At 37.5% G+C, this 25,082-nt stretch overlaps 1 protein-coding gene across 2 annotated transcripts in view; it reads left to right on the top strand.

The window, feature by feature from the left end:
- LOC131058345 (MACPF domain-containing protein At4g24290) overlaps nt 1-25,082 on the top strand; it is a 165,606-nt gene that overhangs the window by 1,700 nt on the left and 138,824 nt on the right. For both annotated transcript variants that reach the window (XM_057992215.2, XM_057992216.2), the window contains exon 2: nt 20,406-20,644. In XM_057992215.2, the coding sequence (XP_057848198.2) occupies nt 20,406-20,644 (239 nt within the window). The remainder of the gene's footprint in view (nt 1-20,405; nt 20,645-25,082) is intronic.

The following is a 25,082-nucleotide window of genomic DNA, read 5'->3' as shown; positions in this document are numbered from 1 at the left end:
AAGTTTTATAATTGTTCTTCACCCTTCCAAAGGAAAGATCAACAACAATGCCCGTTGAGGGTAACAAATTTTTGTACGAGCCAACACTAGGAGTGCGTAGGCCTAGATCAGTCTTCTATGAGTCTCAAAGTAGGAGGTCTTGCCAAGATATTTGGTAATGGAGATGCGTGTGAGGACCTAGAGGACCAAGAAACCCTCTTCGAGGAAAATCAAGAAAACAAGATTTGTGTAAAATCTGCACATGCACCATTTAATATTGAAACAAAATCATTTAAAAGGCAAGTGAATTCTGAACTTTTAGGCATTTGGATCAAACAAATGGAAGCTTATTTTAATGTGCATATTGTTTAGTGGGACACAATCAACATCTTTTGTATGTCTCAAAATGTCAAGACATGCTCTTGTATGGCAGGAGGGTTACATGTCGTCTTCCAAAAAGAAAAAGAAACTAGTTGTATCTACGTGGGAAGTATTTGAGGAATTGCTACATAAGAATTTCTATCTTATTGGGCACAATACTTATCAGAAAATTAAGTGGTTGTATCTCAAATTGGATAACAAGAAAAGTGTTCAAGTTACGCTATAGAGTTTTGAAGATAGCCCATTTTATTGGGCAAGGACTGAAGGATGACGTTGTGCTTATAAAATACCTTGGAGGTCATGGTACTCATATCAGATGGACAATATTACCACCAACTTGTAAGACTTGGATGAAGCTTGCGCCCAAGCATACTATGTTGATGGAGAAGAATAATTACTGCACTCAATGGAGGACTTGGTAGTGCAAGACTAAGAAATACTTTAAGAGGATGTGGTGCAAAGAAATACTAGAGGGAACTAGGAGTCTTGGCAAGTTGGACTCAAAGGGAAGACACTGTACTTACAGGAAGAGGAAGAGAAGCTCTTTTCTCACTTAAGGCATCATTAAGTTGTGGCACCAATAGCTTCTCCAAGAAGGGAGGTGTAATCCATAAGGATTAGAAAAATATTAGGGTGGGTGTGTTGTACACCTTACAATTCTAGTTACTATATGTTGTTTTAACATTGTAATTTTGGTCCCTCTAATAATGGAACTCCACTCTTAGGGTAATCTATGAGATTCTTTAGTACCAATTGGATTGTGTGATATGACATGTGTAAGCACGCACATGGTGTTGTCAAAAATGTGTAAGAGCATCTATAATGCGGGAACTATATTGTAAGATCATTGATAATGGGAGATACAAATGGACTTGTAAAATTATCTTTGACTGACTAATAATAGCTGAATGTAAGAGTATCTTGTGAGAGTTTTTAGTGCTCTCTGGTTGAGTGCTTGGCTTGTCCAAGTGGACTCCTTGTTTGTAGAAGTCAAGTGAACTCCTTGTTTGTAGAAGTCAAGTGGACTCCTTTTCAACCTATGATCAATCCAATATCATGATCTTGCTATAGAAACCTAACAAAACACATCTAAAACCAATTCAAAGCACTTCATTTATAGGATATTGCAAACCAATGTGTTCCAATACCATGGGCCCAAAATTATAATAAACCATTGATAAACCTCTCTTCAAATTAGGAGGAGAAGCTCCTTAAGGCCTAAACTAAACCTAATCCTAAGCTAAACTAAATCTAGACCAAAACTATAGACAAGCTATACAGATATGCATACTTTACAAGATATGATGAGGGGTGTTTATATCAATGTTGACGTGGCTAAAATCGTATTGCTACAACTCTGTAATGTCCCCTTCTCATTGACGCTCTTTCAGTGGTCCATTAGCCTATTCCTGAGACCCGTAGGCTAGGTGGAATGAAGAATGAGGGTCTAGCATTGATGAAACGAGAACTTACTATTTTTAGTAAGTTAGGGAATGGCCATTTTGGTGTTACTGTACTACTGAGCTCTCCATGTTTTGCCTCTGGACGCGATGATCATGCTTTTCTGAGCATTAGTTCTTGACTTACTATTTTTAGTAAGTGGCAGTGTGGCACAATTCTATTTTTGGCAGTAGATAGGGTTCTGATTCTGCAGCAGTTTTGATGGTCGTCCTGACTCAGTTTCATCCTAGCAGTGTTAATAATCAATACTAGAGTCATATGCGAAATAATTGAATATTAATTCCTTATCCTAAGGTTTAATATTTAATTAATCTGATTATTGATGACTGATTTATTAAAAATTGGGATTAATGCCTATTTTTCCTAAGTTCTTGGCGAATTTCATGTTTATTAAAGAGATATCGAAATATTGAGAAAGATATTATATTTTTTATAACTTATCTCTAATATTTGCCAAAGTGTAACGTGGGTCCTTGCCTTAGGCGTGAGAGTTGACTTGTGGGAAATGGCGCCACTCTTGGGGTCCACATGTAGTGGAGCGAAATGCAAATGAAAAGCGTTGAAATTGACGGAAATGGCATTTGGGTTTGAGGTGTGTGGAGTTATAAATATGAGACTTGGGCTCCCATTTCCACATCTTTTGAAAATTGCATTGTTATGCTGCCGGTTTGGCTACTGAAAATTTGAGCTTCGAAGTTGGCTTCCTAGCTGAGTCTCAGTTTCATACTTGCAATATAGTACCTAGCTGTGTCCTTGTGTTCCCATTGTTGATTGGTGAATGAGTTGCAAATTATGGAGTGTTCATTGTTGGATTCGAGTGTTTCTGGTTGCTGGTCGCGGGACTGCTGAAAGTGAATTTTGCTCACACCTCTTAACCAGGCGACTCCATCATTTTGGGTACCGGCTCATCCTTCCTTCCTAGCCATGGCGATACAATGTGTGAGTTTTTAGCTATTTTAAATGAGCAATGATTTTATTAGATAAAATCGAACTTCCCAGGTATAGCTGGGTTTTTGCATTTGCCTTGGGATGCATGCCAAATGAATAGTGGTCTATTTGAGTTGAAATTTGGTTGGGATGTTGTTGTTAGAGTTATATTGGGGGATTGGGATTGATTTGAGTTGATTCTGGTGAAAAGTGAGTGAGTTATGAGTATTTTGATGTTTCCATAGGCTGCTGAAACTGTACTTCCAGCCTGCAGATTAGTTGTAACAGAAAATTACAGTCTTGTGTAAAATCTGCAATTACTCCTCTCATCTTATCTCTATTTTGTAAGGTTGTTTCAGTAGTACTGATCATCCCTTCTTTCTGATATTATTTGTAATCCCCACTGCATAAGTGGAAGAGGTTGGCTTGCCGCCTTCTAAGTTTTGTAATTCAGTTTTTGTACTTAGTCCTCCCCCTGAATAAGTGGTCGAGTGATAAGTTCAATACAATGGTCCTCCCGCTGAAATATGTGGTAGAGTGATAGCTTAATGTAATGTCCTCCCGCTGAAATACGCGGTAGAGTGATTGAATTTCAGTTTCTTGTCATTTTCCCTTGGTTGGTTTAGCGCCAAGAGTTTGGTTTCTATCCTGTTGGATAAGCAGAAGGGGCTGGCTTGCCGCCCAAGCATTGTAATTTCAGTTTGATTATTGTTGCTAACGATCCCTGGAACACCGTATGCTCTCACCCTCCCAGACTGGGCTCTCGGTGAACAAAAGGTGGAAGGGTTCCCTTTCAGTAGTTTGGATTATTTCTCTAACCTTAACGGGTTATTTGTTGTTGATGAATTGTTATTGGCCTAAAAACAAAAAAAAAATTACTAGGATATTACAGTGGTATCAGAGCTCCTTAAGGCCTAAACTAAACCTAATCCTAAGCTAAACTAAATCTAGACCAAAACTATAGACAAGCTATATAGATATGCATACTTTACAAGATATGATGAGGGGTGTTTATATCAATGTTGACGTGGCTAAAATCGTATTGCTACAACTCTATCTGGCCAACGCAGAATAGAAAGTTCTCGTTGAGTATACTATCCTCTCTTGTATAAGTAATCCCTAATGCTGTTTTTAATTGATCAATGGGGACAACCTTAAGGTTCCAAATGTCAGTTCTTGACTACAGGATAACTCAATGGTTGATGTGTTTTGCTGGAAACACAAGGGGCCTTACGTTTACAACAAGTTGGTCTGCATTCTAAGATGCTGCGGGAAGAATAAATGCAAAAGGATAGGGTTAAGAGACCTAAAATTAATAAGACTGGTGTGCGAGTAGACAGATTCAACATAACCAATCCCTGCATGGCTAGAATAACTCCCAACCTCACAAGAACGGTGCAATCTTCAAGGGAGACTTAGAAGATTTTTAGACTGCAGGTGCATGCCTAAGCACCCAATTTTGGTGCAGCTCAGACGGACACCTACAATTGAACTAAGCACAATTTTAAAGGCTTAGACTAACCATACACAGGGATACACATTGAGCATATCCCCAATGGTATGAACCCAAATCCATCAAATACCTGCACACCAAAAGGATCTATCTAAACCTGTTGAAGGAAACCATGCAAACAAAAGAAAACCAAGATAACAAACATCGTACTTCAATGTTCATATATTGATTTTGGCTGTCATTACAACAATTTCTTCAACATATCTACTCTATTCCTAACTACTAAATTCTAACCCTCTACAAAAACTCTAACCTGTTCTAACTCTAAAAAATCTAACCAAAATCTTACTCTTTACAAGAGAAAGGCCTCTGCCTTTTATGGATTTTACAAATTTGAACCAGAGGCCAGGATTGATTGCATCCTAAGGCCCTGATCTACCTTCTAGAAGCCTGACAGCTTTAACCCATGCCTAGTTACTATCAGTTATCCTCCCAACCACATTTCCAACTACCTACAACTGTTTGGCTTTAATTTGGTCAATCAGGTAGTTGGACATAACTGATCCGTGCCCCCTCATTTTGAATCCATTAGGTAGGACCCACAGGCAGTTGTTTACATTAAACAAGTTCAGTTTTTAAATTGATTTTTTGGAATTTCTTCTAGCTGTGTGTTTTTGAGAATGCACATTTATAGCATTCTGTGTGTTCTTTGTCTTCGGTTTCGCTGGTGGATTTCGACTTTGTGGTCTGTGATGGCGCTCTTCTCCGTGCTTCATCTTGCGCTCTATGGTGCATTCCTGCATTTCCTCTTTCGATGTTGATTGCGATCAAGGATTCACTTTGCGCTTTAGGTTGTTGTCAATTTGCAAACAATCAATTTCAATCTGGACTAATCATTTTGAAAAATTAAATAATAATTTAACTTTAAATGCCCCTCTTGTTGAAGAGAACTCGACCTCTTTAGGCATTTTGAAAGTTCGGCTTCTTTTCACAAAATGCACGTCACACTCTATTTTATTTTAACGCCGCCTAAGCCTAATGAAATTCGCGATTTTGTTTTGCAATTTTCATAAAATCATCAAATTTTGAAATGTCCCCCCTCCTAAGTTGTAATTTCGGCCACTTTGCCTAGAATGGGCGACTTTTCTTTTTGGTTTTTGGCTCAACGAGTCAAAATGCGCGATCTAGAACTTTATATTTCTTCCACCCTTTCACTTTTGCTTAGTGAAATTCTGGTCTTTTGGATACATTGTGCGATTTTGATGTTTTGATTTAAAACACCTAACTTTTAGAGAAGAAATTCGGCCAATTGGACGAAAATGCACGATTTTGGGGGCTAAACGTCTTAACTTTTTTGGCCTATTGAGGTTGATTTCGCAAACCTTTTCTATTTGAATGACTTTCGGCATATATGAAGGTTTTGCATGATCTAGAACTTTGGAATTTTCGGCCATGAAGCTGATTTTGCGAACTCTGACCTTTCCTTTCATTTTCGGCATATTTGGCTATTTTGTGTGAACTTTGCCTGTCTCTAATTTCGGCTCGATGAGGTCTTTTGAAGATTTTTCGGCCTATATGGGCTCTACGAGCGAATTTGAAGTTCTTTGTCATTTTTGGCCTTTGAGACGATGTTGTACGACTTTATTATACACATTGTTGGTATTATGGATGTGTTGCATTGGTTTTGTCATTGATGTCAACACCTGTCAACACTTGTGAACACTTATCAGCACTGAAGATCTTTGGTTATGTTCACCGGCATGTTTAGTGACTTATGCACAGTCACCGGTATTTGGTTCACCGGCAGGTTATATTGTTCACCGACACTGAGGATGATCTGTTATCATCTTGAGATTACTTGGTTATGTCGAAGACATTGTTTGGACACTTGGTTTTGGTGATTTGGTTATTGGTCTAATCGAATTTGCATATTTGCTGTTATCGGCAAATTGGTCTAGGTTATGGACCGGCAAGCATTATCTATTCTAGATCAGCATGACACGTTATGGAGAAGATTTATTGATTGGTTATTATTGTAAATGCATTGAGCCGACATGATGCATCGCATATTGATTCATTTGTAATTGATTTAATTGTAATATTCTTAGTGAGCTGACCTACACATTTGGTCTTAGGTTTTGGTATATATGTAAGATCTCATTTGTGAGATTATGATAGGGAATGTAATAAGGTATTACAAGGTTGTGATATTCGGTATATGCGAATATAAGCAAAGCTATACACGCAGACATCATTTGAAGATTCAAGGAAGGTATGAAGAAGACAATCAGAGCTTAATCGGTACTGAATTCAACATATGAAGATGCTATTTTGAGCAGTACATTATCATTGGATTTAACCATCCAATTGTAGTCAGTGTGACTCCCATTTTGTGATTGAGCAGTGAGCTCTAGGCAGTTGGCCTTTCTGCATGTGCAGACCCCATTTGTACACACATACTATCTGCAGTAGTATCATCTGATTGTGGGTAAGGTTTCCCACTGTGGTTTTTCCCTTTACAGGGTTTCCACATACAAATATCTGTGTTATGTGTTGTGGATGTTATTTGTCTTTCTGTTTCGTGCATTAAACTTTACCGCTACTATTATTAACTGTTAAACTATCAACCGACATTAAGTTTGGTTTACCGGTATTATGCATCAAGTTTGATTAAGTTATATTTGGATTGAAATTAATAGACAACTGATTCACACCCCCCCCCCCCCCCTCTCAGTTGCCTCCGGGTCCTAACACCCTCTATCTTGATACAATCGGGCCTTTGAAGATTATAGTGCGATTTTGGCTTAGCTTCCATTTTTGCAAAATGTGTATTTCGGCCGATTTTATATTAGACACCCTCTTCCTTGAAAATTCGGGATGTTTCAGCAGAATGTGCGATTTAGATAAATTTGCGATTTTATTTCATGTAAAATAAAAGTCGAACTCTGGGAAGAAAATGCCGAACTTCAGCCATCTGGAAAGAGAGGTGCGATTTTAAGTTTTGATTCTTTGTCTAAGTTTTCGGCCTATTGAGCCCTTTTGCATGACTCTTTCTTTTGAATATTTTCGGCTTAGAGTTCATCAAAATGCCAAACTTCGCTTTGAACGATAAAATCACGTGTTTATGGAATTCGGCCATTTTGATAGAAATGTGCGAACTAGGGTATATTTGCCCTTCCTGCAAGTGAAATCGGGATTAGAAACAAAATAGTGCGATGTTTCCATCTCAACTTGGCTCAGCTTCAGGTCGACATTTGCAAAGGGACTTACGAAGGCGACTGGAGAGGAATTGTGGAGATGTTAACTCATTTAGCCGAATTTCACCCTTCTGATTTCGACCTTACATTATTCATTGTACTTCCCAGCCATATAAGATGCGAATTTCGGGGTATTTTGGTATTTGGCAAGTGCGAGGTGAGAATGAAACAAATGAATTTCACTTGTCTTGAAAATGTCGGGTTTGAGGCTCACATAGTGCGTGACACTTACTAAACCTTAGCTCTAATAGACTTCGGCTCTGATAGGCATTTTGAATGCAAAACCCATTACTTCTCTCTCTCTCTCTCTCTCTCTCTCTCTCTCTCTCTCTTTTGGCAGAAAGGAAACAAAAAAACAACGGCGTCCCTTGAAGCAGGGCGGGGTGTGCATAACGCACAACAATCAAGATGTCTAATTCCACTTGTGATTCAATGTTGGCATAAATAGCTTTCATAACTTAGGGATAGTTATCCAATCCAAGCAACCCTTCATAGACTAGAAGCTACATTTACTTGTCGAACTTAGGGTTCGTAAAACTTGAAATGGGACTGCATTGTATGTGCATTATGAATTCACCTAAGTTGTTATTCTAAGTTATCAAAAAAGATTGTAGTAAAGGAAAGTGTGGGAAAGCAACTGCTATGAATTACTATTACAGATAACGAAATATTGTAGAAAGAGGAAGTACAATGGAAACAAAACATGATAGCAAAAAGTCATTATAACAAGAACATCTATAACTAAAACTTACACTATCTTAATGAAAGAACAATTGTTGCTATAGGATAATGGTAATAAATAAGATACTATGCTATAATTGTATGAAATCTAACAGTAAATTAAAAAGATCTAATTAAAATACATAAACAAAACTTCCAGTTGCATTACCTCAAGTTGGCTCTCTTGGGTATTGCACTCTTTAAAGGATCAACAAAATCAAATAACTATTTCAGCAAATGCATTGTCATTCACATTCAACAGGCAAACATGCCATTTCTTACAAATTTGTATTCAGAAAAGAGACATTAACAACATTAACAACATTAACAACATTAACCTTTTTCAGGTTCTATATGGACTCATATATAGTCTCCAATCCAATGACTCAATCTACAATTAACTTGGCACTCGTTCTTCGGATATAGGAAGAGATTTATTAAAAAGTAGAGAAAACGTAAAGCATCTAAAAGTCCTAATAGGACTGAAACTCATAACCATATCAAGATATAAATGTCCACTTACAATAGCATAACAGATTATTGAATAATACTTCTATAGATAGTTGGTTGTGTCATTAAAGAAGTCCATGAATGAGCAACACTCTTCAACAGCTCAGGATAATCGGGTTGCATGTTGAGTGGTTCAAGGTCAGTTCTGCCTTCGGCTGTAGGAAGCTACACAATATCGGCTGCAGGAACAACTTATCCAGCTTTAACAGAATGTTGCATAACAAGTTAGCATGCACAACATCGAAAATCATATCAACTACCCAATCTCATAAAATCACACACATAACTACAAGCATACATATTATATCCATATTCATTTAAATAATCATATTAATATACTCATATAAGGTCTCAGTAACGTAAAGAGTCAAGTATGGTTAAATTCTACAGCCTATTAGACATAAGAACTTAACTAAAGTCTGATGGAAAGCTTATGAAAATGATAAAAATACAGGGCTATCATTTTGTGCATAAAGAAAATGATTTTTTGCCTTGGATATAGGTGCCAAACTGTGAACAGCCTTGCCTTGTAATGAAATTTTCAGATTTGAAAGGATGAAACAACTAATCTAAAGTTACAAGTCAAACTGTGTAGATTGGAATGTGCTACTTCAAATGAAAATTTTATGTGCTCCCTAGGATTGTATAGGGAAAAAGGGAAAAATAGAAGATTGGCATACCACAAAGACTCTGCTAGGTGTGTGGTTGAAGTGATGAGTACATGGAATATGTGCTTCAATCGACGTATGAGAAACTTAGGACAAACAATTGCATTTTCAGGCCATATGGTGAATTCATTCATGTGAGATAATTGTGTAGTGAAATAATTATTGAATGGTCATACAATAGGGGAGTCTGAAACTTTATGTTTGATTTTTTTAAGTAACTCCTTTTCCCTCCATTGGGAAACCATACCTTTTCCTTTATTTTTTATTTTCTTAAGCTCCTAACTTCTTTAAGTTTCTTTGTATTTCTCCTTTCCATCCACTACAAGGTAATTTTCCCTTTTTTGTTATTTTTTTCTGAAGTTTGTTGCGATTTTCTTTTGACTTAAATGATAGATAGGGTCCTTTGTAGCATTTGTTAGCACAACATGAAATGACGGACATTAGATTAAATATTTTAATAATTTCTTGATCTTTAACCATACCTTCTCTAACATTAGCTAAGTAAGACTCCAATGCATCAGTAAAGTCTGTGAGATCAATCAGATCATCTTTGACTTCAATGCCATCATGTGGATAACGTTCTTTGTAACATTTGTTAGCATAAAATGAAATAGTAGACTTTAGATTATTTTTTTTAATAATTTCTTGGTCGTTAACCATACCTTCTTCAACATTAGTTAAGTCTAGTTCTAATGCTTTGGTACAGTGTGTGAGTTCAATCACACTTACAACTTCCCCAACCTAAACCATTTTGTTCTCACCTTCTAATCTCGAATTGTCATTTACCAATGCAAACTCTTTATTCTTCATGTTCTGTTTACTTCCAAATTGATGTGTTAGATCCTTGTCTAACTTGACATCACCCACTTCATATTTTGTAAACTATAGAGGATAAATTTGATTATCACAACCTTTGAAGTCATCTCGTTCTTTTCCTTTCTTTTCTTTTACTTCACGATTTCTCTGTAGTTACAAAGGTGGAAAGACTTCTTCATAATCTTCCGTTTGCTGATGTAAGAGATCCCTAAGATAGCTGGTTTCATCTATCAAACCAGATTGTAACACCAAAACACCATCATCATTTGACTCTATGGCACCTTGGTCTTTGCCTTTGATCGTTCTTCATTAGAGTCCAAATATGGTGATTCATCAGGTGAGGCTACTTCCTTGCTCACTAATTGGTCTTTCAAATCCATGAAGTATTTCTTGCCTTAAATTTTGATAGATAATAGATTCTTTTAGTTATGATTGGCCTTGGCTATAATCAACTAGCCTCAACCTAGCAATGCATCATAGGCATTTTTCTTTAGTGAGATGACGGTATTGATCTTCTCCCACAAATTGGAAGTCTAGTGGTTACTTAGTGAGTTTCTTGCGATTCTTCCAAGTTTCCTTTGGAAGCATGCTCACACTAGATCCACCATTGAAAATGGTGTTGGTAAATGTACTTCCTAGTATCTCCATCTATATGATCATTGGCCATCAAACTAGGTTCTCATCAACATGAGGTCCATTAGTTGCTTTTGACAAAGATGGCTCTACAATTGGTGCCTTTTGTTCCATCTATTTTTCCTCAATGGATGTTGCATCATTTGCCACAAGGTGTGCATGTGTATAGTCCATGTGGTAGTTAGAAAGATAATTTATATCTATAACTTCCCTCAATGCTGGTATACTATGAAATAAGTCTATTAACTTTACAAATATTGTAGTTTGCAATACTACTACAATACTAGCCTTGCGAAAGTTTTTTCCGAATTTTCTTGTCATTGCCTTCACATAGGATCATTGCCATTCTTCATTCATTTGCTTCCCAACCTTTGCTCTTAATTCAACCAACCTTTTGTTCTTCATTGATGGGTTTGGGTTGCCCACCTTCCTTGTTTACAATCTTGTTATTCCCATTACTTTGTTCTTGCTAGCTATGTCAATCATATTGACATTGTCTTTTTGTGAGCGGTTGGCATTTTTGTGATTTCCTTGAAAGATGCCAACTGAGATATTGGCACAATCTGATTTGTTTTGTTTCAAAATCAATCTTTGACCAGCATATTGTAGCTTGGAGTTTTTGAGGAAGTTTTGAGTTTTAATGGGTTTTTGGGGTTTTTGGATGATAGAATGAATAATGCAATTTAAAAATGCAAGCCAGAACAATGATAACTACTGAAACTAAATTTCAGAATATCTGATTTATTGACAACAATTAACAAATGCAAGGAATTAATAAATTTCAACACTAAATTGCCAAATTTGGCCTACCAAGGGTCCAACGCCTTGCCTGGAGGCTTCTTTATTGACTTTATTGAAGGAAAATGCTGCTACAGGAGCTTCCAAAGTGTTCCAACAGCTCCAAAGGGTTTTATTCTTCTACACAATAATTATCAAAAACAATTGAATGGATGGCTAGCAATTTTGAAGCTTATTCTGAAATCTTGCTAGGAGAGATCACCAAATTGACCCTATTTTCCCCTCTAATTTGCTTATATCTTTCAAATGTGCCATTAATTCTCAGAGTGGTCATCGATCTGCCCTAGTGGCCTCCCAACAATGATTTTCCAACCAATAATTGCTGCTAAATCCCCTTTAATAATTTATTTGCATTCCATAGGCTGATTGGGATGGTACGGCTAACCTTGGAGAGGTACGACTGTCATAAATAAGCTCAGATACCGGTTCTTCCATAAAATGCCCAAGTCCTGGTCGTGGTTCATGCCCGGTCCTGGTCCGAGCTTGGTTCGACCTGGGTCCCACCCGAGTCCTGCCCAGGCGCCTGGGTTCCCTGTGGGTCCTGCACAACAGGGAACTTAGCCGCCTGAGCAGGACTCGAGTGGGACCCAGGTCGAACCTAGGAGGACCCGGGTGAACCCAAGCCTGTGGGTTCCCAAAAACGGGGCCCACGGGCTAGAAAACAAATAAAAACAAATAAAAATCTGTTTTTTTAATCCTATTTTAACATCTAAACCCTAATCCGCCCCATTATGATGAAGATGAAGATGAAGATGAATATGGAATTTAAATCCCATAGATGGCTTGTAATTTGAATGTTTAACTTTATACTTTATTGTGTCATGACATTTTCACATTTTGAAACTTGAATCAGTTGAAACTTGAAACTTGAATATTATCTAATTTATCTTTTTTGCAAATTAGGAATATGATATTACATTTACGATATATGAATATCAGAATATTTATTGGCATTGGCAATTATGGATTTATGATTTATGATTTATCTGTTATCATTTATGTATCATTGTATGGGAAAGTTACATTGTATGTTTGAACTGTGAACATATATAATTTTGATGTTTGAACATATATATAATATATGACACACACACACACACACACATATATATATATATCTAATTAAAAAATATATATATATATGTACGGACGAACCCGTACCCACACCCAATATTTTTTTTGTTGGCCGAATCCCCGAATCCAAACCGGTAAATTAGTAAATAAGCAATAACTTGCTGGAAATGACAACCAAAATGCTCAGATCTGTCTAACTCTATTAATCTTGCAATCTGATACAAAATCCTACACAATTCGACCCTTAAATTGGCCTGAAATAGATCTTTCTTGAGTGCTGAAGTAGGAATGATGGCTAGGGTATCGTCCAACCTGCCCGAATCAAGGGTTTTCGTCCTCAATCTAGTCTCCACACTGCTGTACTTGCTGTGGCAAAATATTGCAGAGAAGAAAGAGTAATAATCACCAAAATAACATAATGCCCAATTTGCATGTACAACCTTCTTTTATTCCTCTTAGCTCTAAATCGAACTTCTCTTGGCATCTTTTAAAGATTCAAATGGAATCTTCTTTCCTTCAATTTGGACGTACAAACTTGGGGAAGCTCATAACATAACTTGGCCACTTTTTAATTATTTATATTGCCTAGGAAATCGAACCATGGGTGCACTTAATGATTTAACTTTATAAAGTTACTTTTATATAAATTTCTATTTTGGCATAAAGTAACTTATAAGTTTTTAACTTATATAATGCACTTTTATAAAGTTACTTTATAAGATTTTCTAATTATAGAAAAAGTAACTCTACAATGAATTATTATAAAGTGCCTATGATATAAAACCACCCAAGTCACAAAAATGACTATGTATAAGCCCTCCTTGGTGGCAATATCATCTCCTATCCACTGATTTCACCTACGTAGATGGCTAACAGGTGAAACTAGGATTCTTGAGTGATCACTGGAAAAATGGGGACATTACAGTCCTCCCTTCCCGGGATTGCTTGCCCTCAAGCAACACCAAGCAATCCGTTGCTCCACTTTGATAAAATTTCCCAAGCAAAACAATTCCTGGATCCCATACCCAGATGAAGAATCTGCTGTACGAGCTGAGATAGGAGAATGCGACATCACTCAAGTTATCAAACATACTGTCAAACCAACACCGATCAATGAAATACACCCCTAACTCTATCTCTATCTCCAAGATACACCTCTGAACACTTTCATATTGCTGGAAAACTGATGTAGACCCTGCCAAGTCCAAAAGTGCCAAATGGTCCTTACTAGGACAGTCGCTAGTCCTTCCAAAACCAAAGAAAATGCAATCACCAATCAGCAAGGATACTGCTGTCATGTGAAGTGGAATCGGTGACCAATCCACAGGTGAGCGATGGATACCTTCTATCATCAAAGGCACCTCTTGAGTACTTGGCCCACTAAAAGTATCATCAATCACAACTTCATTCTCATTAAAGGAGTAATCAGCAACCAAGTTTTTAGAATTAGACAAACCTTGTCCATCATTCAATATAGGATAGTGAAGGTCATGGATATGTAGGAGATTCTTCTTAGCTTGTTGGGCTATCAATTTGGCTTGCCGTGCTCTTGCCAACCAATCTTCATTCAACCTTTGACACTATTCTATATCAGCTGTCCCAAAATGCACAAAATCTGATTTACTACAAGATGCACCATTATTAGCTTCCAACCAGTATGCTGTCATTCCTTTAGGCTTGCCATCCGATGAAGCTCTCAACACCACTTCCTTCCCATCCACTGAGAACTCCAACTGCATCTTATGGTAATCAAATGTATATCTACCAATGGATTGAAGCCACTGCATACCAAGAACCACATCATATTGCTCTATCGGTATCACATAGAAATCATCAATCAAGTGATAAGTTCCCAACTGAAGACTAAGCTGACGAACTCTTGTAGTGCAACTCAAAGTGCCGCCACTAGCAGCTGTCACTCTAAATCCTGAAATTTCCTCAACTTGTAATCCAAACTTCTCAACTGACTGCACACTCAGGAAGTTGTAGGTAGCACCTGTATCTACCAAGCAATCCACTGACTATCCCCAAAGAGTTCCTTTCATTCGAAAGGGATAGTACCACAACACTCCAGACAATGAGGCAATCGTAATGTGGGTAGAAGCCAATGTATCCTCATCACCTGTATCCTGCATTTGCTCATCCTCACCATCAGAAAAGACCTCTATAAGATGTGCCTTGCCTTTCCCAAGGCATCTATGACTTGGTTCCCATGGCTCTTTGCATGAGAAATACAATTTCTTCCTCCTTAATTCGTTCCGTGATTCATGATCCATCTTAGGAGGAGGTGGTGCGCTGGGTAACTGTGAAGATGAACTCTGAGAAGGTTTAGAACCTTCAAAAGATTTCCTATTCTGCTGAAATGTAGAAGGTGGAGGAGTGGTATCTCTCTCATATAGACCCTCGATGAAAAGCATCACTACTCCTCTGTCAGGCATCTCAGGAACCATGACTGCTATGTGCTGGAACTCATTAATGTATGTCTCTACATGTCATATCTGCTTTAGTAGAGATTAGTCCCTGTAATATAATTCCACATCCTTCCTCTCAAACCTGGCAATCAGTCTCTCTGTGAACTCTGGGTAGGAGTGAATGAGAGCATGGTTTCGAGTGACTAATCCATGGTGCCACCAATCGTATGCAACACCCTCCAAATGCAAGACAACATACTGAATGGCTTCATCTTCAGCCATAGGTTTCAAGGATAAGTATATGTCCAACTTATGGACCCATGCTCGTGCACTAATATAGAGCCACTGCCATCAAATGTGGATAAAGTAAGCTTGTCGGTAGCTTTCTTCAAATCATTATTCCACTGCTGTTTGGGCCATCCGTCATTCTGTCCCCTCATAGAATCTATGCGTTGCATACAATATTGATGCAAAGGGAAAGCATCTCTGACATGCGCTGGAAGTCGAGTCCACTCATCACTAGCGACCATAACTATATCCTGAAAAGTCACTCCATTCTGTGGATCAGCCAATGGTGGTTCATCCCTAGGAGTGGACCGAGGAAGCATAGGTCTATCGGCTGTCCTATTATGCGTCCTGTCTCTTTGTGGTGAAATAGATGCACTTCCCAGGGAAGATGGAGCCCTACTGCTGCCACAACTCCCTGTAGCTGAAACTGATCTGCTATGACTTCGACGCCTACCCCTGTGATTTCCCAAATCCATCCTATCCAGTGTGTCCTGTAGTCTGTTAATAGCCTGGACAATTCTTGGCTGCGCATTAGCCAAGCTTCTCATGATCTCATCAGGATTGAGTGGGTTTTGTGTTTCCTGTTTGGGAGGGCTCCTGTGACCCTCTAGAATATCACCCATAATAGTCTCTACTAGTGGTTCAGTGACAAAGTTCAAATCCACCCGAGGTCTCCTGCTTGTGTAAAATTTGTAGGTTTCAAATCTGCCCCGATGCATAGAATCACTCCGATGACCCTCATGATGGCAGGGTCATCACTCTGATAACATTGAAAGATGCCAATTGAGATATTGGCACAATCTGATTTGTTTTGTTTCAAAATCAATCTTTGACTAGCATATTGTAGCTTGGAGTTTTGAGTTTTAATGCGTTTTTGGGGTTTTTGGATGATAGAATGAATAATGCAATTTGGAAATGCAAGCAAGAACAATGATAACTACTGAAACTAAATTTCAGAATATCTGATTTACTAACAACAATTAACAAATGCAAAGAATTAATAAATTTCAACACTAAATTGCCAAATTTGGTCTACCAGGGGTCCAACGCCTTGCCTGGAGGCTTCTTTATTGACTTTATTGAAGGAAAATGCTGCTATAGGAGCTTCCAAAGTGTTCCAAGAGCTCCAAAGGGTTTTATTTTTCTAAACAATAATTATTAAAAACAATTGAATGGATGGCTAGCAATTCTGAAGCTTATTCTGAAATCTTGCCAGGAGAGATCACCAAATTGACCCTATTTTCCCCTCTAATTTTCTGATATCTTTCAAATGTGCCATGAATTCTCAGAGTGGTCATTGATCTGCCCTAGTGGCCTCCCAACAATGATTTTCTAACCAATAATTGCTGCTAAATCCCCTTTATTAATTTATTAGCATCCCACAGGCTGATTGGGATGGTACGGCTGACCTTGGAGAGGTACGACTGTCATAAATAATTAATAACTTGCTGGAAATGACAACCAAAATGCTCAGATCTGTCTAACTCTGTTAATCTTGCAATTTGATACAAAATCCCACACAATTTGACCCTTAAATTGGCCTGAAATAGATCTTTCCCGAGTGCTGAAGTCAGAATGATGGCTGGGGTATCGTCCAATCTGCCTGAATCAAGGGTTTTCGTCCTCAATCTGGCATCCACACTGCTGTACCTGCTATGGCAGAATATTGCAGAGAAGAAAGAGTAATAATCACCAAAATAACATAATGCCCAATTTGCACGTACAATCTTCTTTTATTCCTTTTAGCCCTAAATCGAACTTCTCATGACATCTTTTAAAGATTCCAATGGAATCGTCTTTCCTTCAATTTGGACGTACAAACTTGGGGAAGCTCATAACATAACATGGCCACTTTTTAATTATTTATTCTTGCCTAGGAAATCGATCCATGGGTGCACTTAATGATTTAACTTTATAAATTTACTTTTATATAAATTTCTATTTTGGCATAAAGTAACTTATAAGTTTTTAAATTATATAATGCACTTTTATAAAGTTACTTTATAAGATTTTCTAATTATAGAAAAAGTAACTCTATAATGAATTATTATAAAGTGCCTATGATATAAAACCACCCAAGTCACAAAAATGACTAAGTATAAGCCCTCCTTGGTGGTAATATCATCTCCAATCCACTGATTTCACTTGCATAGATGGCTAACAGGTGAAACTAGGATTCTTGAGTGATCACTGGAAAAATGGGGTCATTACATTCCTAGTTTGCATCATTGTTAAAATAGTTGATTTTTTGATTGGTAGGGCAATCTCTTGCAAAATGGCCCCACTTATTGCATTTCCAAAATTGTATAATCAGGTGGCCTTGGCCATTATATAACTCCACCCACATTGTGGTGTTTGTTATGTCTTTGGTTTTGGTACCAACCAAGTGATGGACTTTTAGACACATTTAGGGAGCTCTTTGGTGTTGATGGCTTGCTTTGAGCAAAGTGTACTTTGACACTTATTTTTTTTTATTATACAATCCCTAATTTAAGACCTAGCATATATTAGAAAACATTCTCTTAGAACAATTATTTTTGGTGTGACCTATTTTACAATTAGCACACGAAATTTCTTTACCTTCTTTTGTATTCTTCAACTCTTTCATCATTCTTAACATGTCTCTCCAAAGGGCTTGCATCAATCTTGATTCATTATCACTTAAATTAGAATCATGTTTGCTTTTCCTTGAATGAGAGGATGTCTTGTTTTTACTCTCTATGTTCGTGAATGGATTGTATGCATCCTCTAATGATGAGGTATTCACTATTTTCATTTGTATGAATCATTGTTGTTTTAGCCCATTTGCTGGTTCATTCTCCAATTTCCTTAGTATTTCTTCGAGCCTCCTATTATAGGCTCATACATTTTTGTGCTTACCTTGTTGGGTATATAAATTTCAGTGATGATCTCATTATCATCTCTCACTAATTTGAATCTTGTTCAAATGCCTTCTTTAGTGTCTACCACGTTGCTTTCTCAATATTAGGAATATATGTATACTAATCCATCACCACTTTTAGTAGTGTGGCTGGGGAACATCTCAACCAATATCTTTGGTATGTTTGCCCATTTATGCTCCATATGGAAATGCATGTTTTGTAGTGTATTATAGGGTCTTCAAATCCATCCTTGTTAACTTTGGTAGCTTTTCCCTATTAACATTCAGACTTGCTGGAGGGGTGATCATTGCTTGATATGACTATAGTGTCTAAAACCTTCTCCTCAAAAATTTTTGGTTAGGTTGTTTTGCTCCTTGGGCACTTCTAGACACTTCCAAACCCTCGACCCTTTCTGTGACCTCAATAATGTAGACACGACTTATATCACCTTCAAATTCCCTTCTTGTTGCTTCCACCCTCTATCTATGGTATGTTTGCCAATTTGTGCCCCATATGGAAATGCATGTTTTATAGTGCATTATAAAGTCTGTAGATCCATCTTTGTTAACTTTGGAAGCTTTTGCCTCTTGACATTTAGACTTGCTAGAGGGGTCATAATCGCTTAATGTGACTACAGTGCCTAAAACTTTCTCAGAAATTTCTGGTTAGATTGTTCCTTTACTCCTTGGGCAATTCTGGACGCTTCCAAACCCTTGACCCTTCCAGTGACCTTGATAATGTAGACAACTTATATGTCCTTCAAATTCTCTTTTTGTTGCTTCAACCCTCAATCTTGGTGCCTTAGGCTTAGGTTCCTATTTTTATAAGCAATTCTTTGATGCATTGGAGATTATCTCGTATGCTTCTCTCTTATCATCTACCCAAAAGCCCTTGGACTTTGTTTCAACATGAAAACTTACCTCATCCAAACAAGGTGATTTGATAGATTCAGTTGTGTCTTCCTTGGACTAAAATTGGTTTGCAGAAGCAGCCTAGGCTTCTTCAGAAAGGGGTAGTTTCCTAGCAACCTCAACCAACTCTGTCTTAGAAGGCTCTTGGGCATTTGCAGTTGGTTGGATGTTTTTGTGCATTTGTGCCTAACTACTACTCTGACTCTTGCATTGGCTTTTTCTTTGGTTGCAACTTCTGCTTAGGTTTCAATCATGTAATTGTACTAATGCATTTTCTTCACGTAGTTGTCTTCTTTGTTTTCTTTGATTCACTAGTGTCAAAGATTGTCTAATCTTCCGTTCCTGACAATGCTGTAGTCTCTTCCCACCTTTGTTGGGGTCTAAGGGCATTCATTTCTTAAACCAGAACTATCTTCTTAAGGGCAACATGCCGATATTCAGTCCTTTATCTGATCAGACTAATATTTGCATACTTGCATGGGTGAACATAAAATATAAAGCATACCAGATTGGGTAGCTGTTGTATATCTTTTTCATATGAAGTTCTTACACAAAAAGTGGATGAGGGATGACCAGCCAAGGATTAGACATGTTCCCCGCCTGTGAGAATTGAATTTGAAGGGGTCCCAACAGTTGTTAGTTAAGATCAAGCCGTTAGAACAGCTTAAAATTAATCAAAACAACTAAACAAAGCTATTAAATACTAACAAAATAGCTGTCTACTATCAAAACATTACAATTATGTTTTACCTAATTATAGTATTTTCTTGTGTGGGTTCTGTCTCCTTTATAGATTGATGGTTTTGACTTAGTTTAATTGATGTTTATATTAATGAAGGATATAATGCATTTTATAAATGTTTATCCTTTCTAGTTTTCTTTTAATTAGGGCTATAAAGTTTATTTGATGTTTATATTAATGAAGGATATAGTGCATTTTAGGAATATATATTCATTCTATTTGTTTCTTTAATTTAGGGCTATAATGGGTTGAAAATATATTCTTTTTAGACTTTTCTACAGCCTTATTTTTCCTTCAAGTATTTGATCATATACACAAAGAACTTCTGTCTGAAAGACATGGTTCCAAATGGTAGTCAGCATTAGCATATACTAATCAAATGTCTTCACTGATTTGGCTGGATGAAGCTGCATTTGTCATGCGATGTTATTTGTCATTTTGTAATAACACAAATATCTGAACTCCATTATATATGTTGGAATCAATATTTGCAGATGGCAGAGCATGTCAATCAGGAACTCAACATAGTAGGGAGAATTCCTTCAGGAATATTCAATGCCATGTTTGAATTGACAGGGTCCTGGCAAAAAGATGCAACTGGCACACAACATCTTGCTTATGATGGATGGTTTATAACTCTATACAGTGTAGCACTAACAAAATCACAAATAGTTTTACAAGATGCAGTGAAACAAGAGGTTCCAACTGATTGGGACCCTCTGGCTTTAGCTCAGTGAGTTTTGTTGCTAGCTGTCAATTTGTATTCTTGTACTTCTTCTTTCTTCGGCATTTGATGACTATTGGGTTGTCAAAATCTTAAATGCTTTAAGTAAATCACAATTGATTAATGAGAATATTTATGAATTTTTTTAAATTAGTGTGAGAAAGTGCTGCTAATATCTTTCCTTTTAATATGTTTAAATTTCAATGTCATTTACAAAACAGTGCCAGGCTGTTTGATTGATTGATTGGTGCAGTTGACTTGTCTTGCTTGGTTTTAATTAATTTTATATATAGCAGTTCCGAAATCTATGATGTCTGCTTCCTTTTACCTTTTAGGATAAGGTATCCCCTTGCCAATCGCAGGGAAAGAGAGGGTTTTGTGGTTCTTTGGTAGAGCTCATGCTTAACTCATTTGCAGATTTGCAGTGCCTTGGGGACTGTTCGATCAGCCTCATTCACGTATTCTTCCACTGCATTCTTATCATTCAATTTTGACAATTGATAGATATAGATCTTGGTCCACTTTCATCCAATGCGTCTATTCATCCCTCCAAGTGATTTCTTATAGCTTTCTTCACTAATAATGCAACTTGTGATTTCAAATTATCATCTAGAAGAGTGGTTATATATGAAGCTAGTGTACCCTGCAAATGTGTCCCTTGGGATGGTGATGGACCAAGGATAGTAGGACAAGAATGAAAAGTTTTGTGTGGGCCTCAATAGTGGTCCTCATTAAGACATCTCCCTTTGGAGGGATGCTTAGGCACACCCTGTAATCCTTGAGATGACTTGTTGCTTTTGTGACTATTTGGGTATGTCCAATGTCCCTTAACCATCCTAGGGACATGAGGTCGTCCTAAACGTCAACACAAAAATCAACACTTATAATATTAAAAAGAGTTGAAAAAACAAAGAGTCCTAAACTCAAACATAAGCCTACAAGAGGGCCTTGGTGTCTCCCAACCTGAAAATTTATAGAAACCTTGCAGATGCTCTTTTGCGATAACTAGAAGAGAAGAGGGACAAAGAAGAGGAAAAGAGAGGATGAAAAAGAGAAAGAAGACCAGCACCAACTCCTTGAGGTATGTTTCCAATTTTTATTGATCATTCATCTTCCCATTTTTAAGTTCCTACTTAAGAGTTCAAATTAAATCAGTTGTTTTAATTTCTGTAAATATTAAATAACGCTAAGAGGGATTACAACTTTTTTTTTTGTTTGCCTCAATGTCTTGTGCAACCCAAAGTATGAAAAATATAAGGAAAGTTCTCGTGTTTGTAGCAACTAGCAACTAGTGATGGGCTTTATTTCTTGTTGCAATGAGCTAATCAAATAATTCCTTTAGAGTTGTAAATAATTCAAAGAAGGATTGCAACTTTGGGAATCCTTTTTTTTATTCTTGAAGAAACACACACACCTATACTGGGGGGGGGGGGGTGAGGTGAATTAGTATAAGACTAACTTTTCAATTTATAAACTTTAGCAAGCAAAAAATAAAAAGCATCCACACAAGAAGATCTAACAATTAGAACACAAGATGCACACACAATTTATGTGGAAACTTTTGTCGGAGAAAACCACAACAAAATTTTGCTTATATTGGAAACTTCTTGCAATATTTGTAGGCACTGACCCACAATAGACACCAATCCCCTCCACTGAGCACCAACTTAGCGAGAGACACCAATCTTTTTGAATGTGAGGCACCAACCTCCAACGAAATGATGATTTTTATGAACTTCTTCACCAAAATCTGCTTTTGTGTATACTCAAAAATTTCTTAGATCTGCTCCAAATTTCTTCAAGAATTCACTCAAAAGTACTTTGTGAAACCGCTCACAAATCCCTTCACAAGATAAATTGATAATAATCCATTTTGAAATTAAAGAAACGGACTGCAAATAGGAAGGATGGCCAGCTTTTTGAGTTCACAAGAGGTGAAGGAAGACCAGCCTTCATGCTCTTATCATGTATGCCACCTTGAGTTGGAATGGACAACCAGCCTTCCATGCTTGTGGTCTTGGAGGTGAAATGGAAGACCAGCCTTCCATGCTCTTGGGATTTATCAAGGAGGATGACCAGCCTCTAAGGTGAACTAAGGGATGGAAGGGTGATCCGTTGATGTGTTTTTTATGACAGCGTCGAACACAGAATAAAGTTGCCTAACGGTCACTTCACTCTCTCTTGATTAAAGTGCGATTGCATGCTAAGATTGCAAGAAGTTCAAACAATCGACTCCAAGGTTCCTTTATGCTACGGACGTGACTCAGTTGGCTGATGTGATTGCTGGTAATCCAAGGGGCCTTACGATTGCATCATTCTTTCACTTCTTTGCTATGGCTGGAACTCCATCATCGGATATGGCAATCTGCGATGCTGCTGCTTCGAACGGACTAAAATGAACTAAAAGTAAAAGGGAAAGGGTTCAGAAGGATCTAAATCTATTCCTAAGGGCCATGATATCAATAGTTAATGCTTTGGTGGACAAATTCCAAACAAACCAAGCTCTGCTTCGCCAAGATCAACTACAACTCCGCAAGAACCGGTGCAATCTTCTGAGGATGTTGGAGGATTTTCAGATTGAGAAAAGTGCATCTGAATACCCAAAACGACGCAATCCAAATGATTATTCACAATCGAACTTAGCAGAAATTTGGGGGTTCAGGCTAACTTTACACTGCAACTTACAATCAGCAAGATGCAAAAAGTATGAACCATGGAAATTCTTCAGACACCATTACATTCTCCATTGAAATCAAAGCACTTTATCTAACAATTGAGAAAATAAAATTCTACTCGAAGTGAGGAAGGTGAAACCATGCAAGTTTTGAAAAAATAACTTAAGTGGACACCATCAGAGAACAATGTTTCACTGTTATTATCTCAAAACTTATCACAACAATTTCATACAAGGCTCCCTCCTTTACAAATGAGGGGAGTCACCCCTTTATATAGGCCTCAGGCCATGATTACATGCAAACCCTAATTAGAGTTTTCCCTAAAAGATTCTCCACTCAAGATGCAACAAGGTGGGAATCAACAATAAATACCTCATATACAATTAATTAGAATCCTGCCGAAAATGGCACCCATAAAGCATTAATTAACCATTACATTTAAAAAGTGCCCACTATGCAATGAATGTACCCTCATGCAAAAATCGCCCATGATGCCATAAATGCTCCATCATTTCCACATGCGGCAGCTGCATGCAAAAGGAATTTGCCATAAATTCAACATGCAATGACCGGGTTGCCATTTGGTCAAATATTTCGGTAATGAATGTGCCACTCTACTGCCACGTGTTCAATAGATCCTCGCCATGCAAGTGGACCCCGCCATTGTATATCCGCTCCTGCACATTTGGAATTGTTGGAGAGGGAAAATTCGATTCAGGAAGAATTTTCTTGAAGTCTCCTCAACTTTCCTTGCTTGAAGAAGGTTTTCCATCAATTTTCACCATCTCCTAGTTGTTAGGGATTTTCCACAAATTAGGGTTTCAAGTCCAGGAGGGAGAGAATTCTCCTATGAATCCAAATCTATAAAAATTTTGAAATTTGGATGTGATTTGATGCCCGAGAATGGATTTTTCAAAAAATTTCTTAGGGGGAAATTTCTTATTTAGTTCATCCTTGATTCCTTCCTTGCCTTAGAAATTTTCATGTCTTAGACAAATTTCCTTAGTTTTCCGGCTTGAGCATGGAATTCATTTTGCATGGTGGAATTCATCATTTAAACCTTCCTTTCCTGTCTTTGAACTTGGGCGTTGAACTAGCTTGATGAAGGAATTCATCCTTTACACATTTTCCAAAGCCTAGGCATTTTGGTGCCCTTTCATATACATGGGCGGAATTTCATACTGAAGGAGGAATTCATACTTTGTTTGAATTATTGTTGATGAGTATTTTGTACACGACCAAACACAGAATAAAATACCTAAAGGTACCTTATCCTCTCTTGAGCAAAGTTTCCTGACTGCTGAAGATCTCGCCGAAGGATTCGTCAAGGGAACTCCAAGATTCTTGTATGTAGGTTCTCTACTCGTGGATAAGCTCTTTGTGGTATGATGTGATTTTGCTGGAATCACAAGGGGACTTACACTCGATGACCTGAACGTCTGATTTGCTGGAATCACAAGATTTCACTGGCCTAGATTTTGAAAAAAAAAGAAAAAGGATGAGGGCGAGGAAAGGATCTAATTCTAACACTAAGAATGTAGGAGCAATGAATAACCTTTGGTGAAATTCTAACCAAGTCTTGTTTTGACATCCCAGGACCATCTCCACAAGGTTAGTGCGATCTTCGGAGGAAAGCTTTATGATGTTCAAATCATCGCTATAAGCATAGACACCATCAGGTTGATGCATATCAGTGAAGAAGCGACAATTGAAGTTAAGCTTAAGCTGAATGATTCCAGTTGACTACACAAGGCAAGTCTGCAATCAACAAA

Source organism: Cryptomeria japonica, chromosome 3 (assembly GCF_030272615.1).
Source record: "Cryptomeria japonica chromosome 3, Sugi_1.0, whole genome shotgun sequence".
Lineage (NCBI taxonomy): Eukaryota > Viridiplantae > Streptophyta > Pinopsida > Cupressales > Cupressaceae > Cryptomeria > Cryptomeria japonica.
Note: the sequence above shows the minus strand (reverse complement) of the source record. Positions and strands in the feature narration are given on the sequence as shown.